Source organism: Sturnus vulgaris, chromosome 13 (assembly GCF_052056855.1).
Source record: "Sturnus vulgaris isolate bStuVul1 chromosome 13, bStuVul1.hap1, whole genome shotgun sequence".
In the NCBI taxonomy this organism is placed as follows: Eukaryota; Metazoa; Chordata; class Aves; order Passeriformes; family Sturnidae; genus Sturnus; species Sturnus vulgaris.
This window is the reverse complement of record NC_142255.1, coordinates 12,260,001-12,264,040: the sequence shown is the minus strand read 5'-3', so window position 1 is coordinate 12,264,040 and position 4,040 is coordinate 12,260,001. Positions and strand designations below refer to the sequence as shown.

The 4,040-nt window shown below is 58.7% G+C and overlaps 1 protein-coding gene across 1 annotated transcript in view; it reads left to right on the top strand.

Moving 5' to 3' along the window:
• Positions 1-2,208: 2,208 nt before the first annotated feature.
• Positions 2,209-4,040, top strand: part of TLNRD1 (talin rod domain containing 1) — a 2,331-nt gene continuing 499 nt past the window's right edge. The window contains exon 1 of the mRNA XM_014889734.2: positions 2,209-4,040. This exon is cut by the window's right edge and continues 499 nt beyond it. Coding sequence (XP_014745220.1) covers positions 2,705-3,772 — 1,068 coding nt within the window. The 5' untranslated portion in view covers positions 2,209-2,704 and the 3' untranslated portion in view covers positions 3,773-4,040.

Here is a 4,040-nt window from a genome sequence, read left to right as displayed (position 1 = left end):
TTGACACACCCGTTGATCAGTATCTACCCCTTTCCTCAAGCCTGGCTTTATGGCAAGGGCTTCCCCTGCCCCCCAAATACGTACACCCTGTTAATCCCCCACTTTCACATCTGTGTTTATCCTGCTCTACAAGTAGATGGCCAAAGGTTCTTCTAGGTAACATGCAAATAAACTTGTCTGAAGCTCTCTGAATATATGGAATCCGTTAGGTGGGCTCTACTTGTGTAGAACATCATCGCTGGATTGTAACTGCAAGTGAACAATCTGGTCCAATTTCCTTTTGTTTCAAGGTCACTTATACCCCTGCAGTAGCAGGATGTTAAATGTGAACTGGGACAAATGTACTTCTGGAGTTCTGTAACCTGCTAAATGCATTGTAAATGCCTTGAATTAGGCGGCTGACTTAAAAAGATAATTCTGAATTGGAAGGAGCAGAGAATATTATTTAGCTGCAGCTTAAGCTACACCTAAATATGTAAGAATTGTAAGATGTGGTTTCAACATAGGCTTTGATTAATCAGAATTATATTGATGCAGATACTGTGCAACAGGACAGAATCCGATGTGTGCCTCAGGTTTACTTGCTTTTGACAAGAATCGTCTGAAAAAGTTCTCGGTGTGCTGCAGAATGGAAACATATCAGAGAAAGTCTTCGTAGAGCTTTCAGTACGCAGCAGCGTCAGTAGGTTTACATTTTCCCTGCTAAATTCTCATGAACTGGTACTAGTGTTCAAAAACAGCGACCGAAACCGGAGAGCAATAGACCAAATTCGTCTTCATTGGTTTAAAATGTGGGTCAAGGCCGGTGCTGAGAGCACTGTTTCAGTGTAAAGAAAGCCGCAGCAATGCCCCATCCCGCGTTCTCAGCACTCCCGACAGCAGCCCGGCCCGGGTCCCCCGAACCCCGCGGGATGAGGAGCGGCGGGCCCCGCTCTGACTCGGGCTCCGTCACCCGCTACCGGCTGGCACAGGAGCGGCTTCTGCCACCGGACCGGGACAGCCCGACACGGGCCGGCAGCTCGGAGCGGAACGCCGCACTCACCTGGCGGGCTGCCCGTGCCGGGCCGGGCGGGGAGCGGGACCCGGGCCGGCGGTGCCCGGCTGGGGCGGCTCCGAGCTCGCCGCTGTCCGACCGCTCCCCGCGCACCCGGGCCGCGCTCTCCCGGCCGCCGCTCTCCGGCTTCCTCTCGCCTTGCTCCCACCGGAGGGGCCTCTCCTCCGCGCCGCGCTGTTTGTTTATTCCCGGAGCCCCTCCGGAGCCCCGCACGGGGCAGCGGCGGCGGCGGGCGGGCGGTGCCGGCTCTGCTGCCCCCTCCGCCTGGGAGGAGCGAGAGGCGGCGGGCGCGGAGCGGCGGCGGGGGGAGGGCAGGATTTAAACGAAGGGCGGTGACACCGCACAAAAGATTTCGATAGGCTCAAGTGAGGTTACAGCAAAGGCAGCGGGGCGGGGGAGCTCCCCCAGAGCCGTGCAGCGTCTGGCTGGCAGCGCCGTCGCAGCCGCCGCTTCCCAGTAGTTTGTCTGAAAGCCTGAGAAAGGGAATTTAAACGAAGATTTCCTCCCCTTCTTTTTTTTTTTTTTTTTTTTTCCTCTTTTTTTTTTTTTTTTTTTTTCCTTCCTCCCTGGGAGTTGGCGGCTCAGCCAGGGAAGATGGCAGGAGGAGCGCAAGGCCGGGCGGGTCGCAGCATCCGCGGCTGCAGCCCGCGGCCACCACCCTTGTTTGCGGGAAGAGCCTAAGTTGGTGCGGCGGCGGCCACCGCGGAGCCGGCGAGGAGGGCCCGGGGCGCAGGGGATGGACCGCGGCGGCGGGGAGCGAGCGCGCAGCGCCCGCGTGAATGATCGCGGCAGGAAGGAGTGAGGCAGCGGCAAAGGAAGGGGAACGGATCCGCCCGCCCGCCCCAGCACCCGGATCCGGTGGAGCTTTTTTTTTTTCCTCCCCCTCCTCTCTTTCTTCTTCTAATTTTTTTTTTTTTTTCCTCCCCTTCCCCCCGCGGTCCCCCGCGTCCCGGCTCCCCGCCGTGCCCCTCTCCCCTCCCGGGCCGGCTCCCCGCGGGTGCGCGGCGGGGCCGTGCGGGGCGGGCGGGCCACACCCTCCGCGGCGCTTCCTGCGAGCCGGGGCCGCGGCGGGCGCCGGGGGCGGCACATGGTGCGCAGCCGCCGCCCCTCCGGCCCCTGCGAGCTGCGCCCGGCGGGCGCTCCCCGAGCAGAGGCGCCGGGGGCGCGGTAGCAACTTGAAGGGCTGCGCCCCTGCCCCAACTCCGCGCGGCGGCGGCGCGTCCCCGAGGTATTGCGGCTGGTAAAGGGAACTTCGCGCAGGATCCCGCAGCCGGGGAGAGCCGGACGAGGCGGTGGAAGGAAGGGGAGCCAGCGTGCGAAAAGGAAAGGAGGAAAAAAAAAAAATTACGTATTTTTAGCTAAAGGATGCCAGACCGGGGCCCGGGGGCGCCCGGCGAGCGCCGCCCCGCCGCGGGAGCGCCGTAGGAGCGGAGGCTGGCGCCGGAGCGGGGCGGGCGCCCCGGCCGAGCTCGCTCCCCGCAGCAGCGGCAGCCCCGGCGCCCAGAGCCTTTTCTTGCCTCCCGGCGATTAATGGAATGATGTTGCGGAAAAGGCAGAGCGATCCTGCCGGGCTCAGTCGGGACTGCTCGGGCGGCGGCGGAGGCGGCGGCAGCGGGGTAGCGAGCGGCATGCGAGTGCCCCCCCGGCGCTATGGCTAGCGGTGGCTCCGGCAAGTCCAGCAGCGAGGTCTCCGGCGGCGGCATCCCCAGCAGCAGCTCCCTGCAGAGGAAGAAGCTCATCTCTATCTGCGACCACTGCAAGATCAAGATGCAACTGGTGGCCGATCTGCTTTTGCTGTCGAGCGAGACCAGGCCGGTGAACACCGAGAGTCTGTCTGTCTTCGGTGAGTCCTTTGAGAAGTGCAGGGACACGATCATTGCCAGGACCAAAGGACTCTCCATCTTGACCCATGACGTCCAGAGCCAGCTCAACATGGGACGCTTCGGGGAGGTGGGAGAAAGCCTGATGGAGATGGGGGAGCTGGTGGTGTCCCTAACCGAGTGCTCTGCCCACGCTGCCTACCTGGCTGCAGTGGAGACTCCAGGGGCCCAGCCTGCCATGCCTGGCTTGGTGGATCGCTACAAGGTGACCCGATGTAGGCATGAGGTGGAGCACGGCTGTGGGGTCTTGAAGACCACCCCTTTGGCAGATATGAGCCCTCAGCTTCTGCTGGAGGTTTCTCAGAACATGTCCAAGAACTTGAAATTCCTGACAGACGCCTGCGTGCTGGCCAGTGAGAAATCCAAGGATAAATTTGCTAAGGAGCAGTTCAAACTCAGTGTCAAATGCATGAGCACCAGCGCCTCTGCCCTCTTGGCCTGTGTCAAGGAGGTCAAGACCTCACCCAGCGAGCTGACCAGGAACCGGTGCGTCTTGTTCAGTGGACCTTTGGTGCAGTCTGTCTATGCTCTGGTGGGCTTTGCCACTGAGCCCCAGTTTTTGGGTAAAGCTGCCACCATTAATCCAGAGGGCAAAGCTGTGCAAACTGCCATCCTAGGAGGAGCCATGAGTGTGGTATCTGCTTGTGTGCTCCTGACCCAATGCCTCAGGGATATAGCCCAACACCCCGAAAGTAGCACCAAAATGAGCGATTACAGGGAAAGGTTGAGGAACTCGGCTTGCGCCGTCTCGGATGGTTGCAACCTGCTATCTCAGGCACTAAGAGAAAGATCTTCACCCAGGACTTTACCGCCAGTGAACTCCAATTCTGTGAATTAACCCCCACATCTTCTGTTTAGATCCCAGTCATTGCTAAAGGAAAATAATATCCCACCTCCTCACCCCTTTTTTGTATACCAAAGAATTTGCTTGGATGAGCCCAATCCTTTGATTTCATGTGGTGAAGAAGCAGAACATATTCAAACTATATGTACTAATAAAGGTAGCCAGTTTTGGCTTCTTTTTATTTTACTTTAAAGTTAAGCAAGTATCTGCAGATAAATTTTCCTTTATTCAACAAGGTCTTTACAAGTGGTAAAACTGTTTC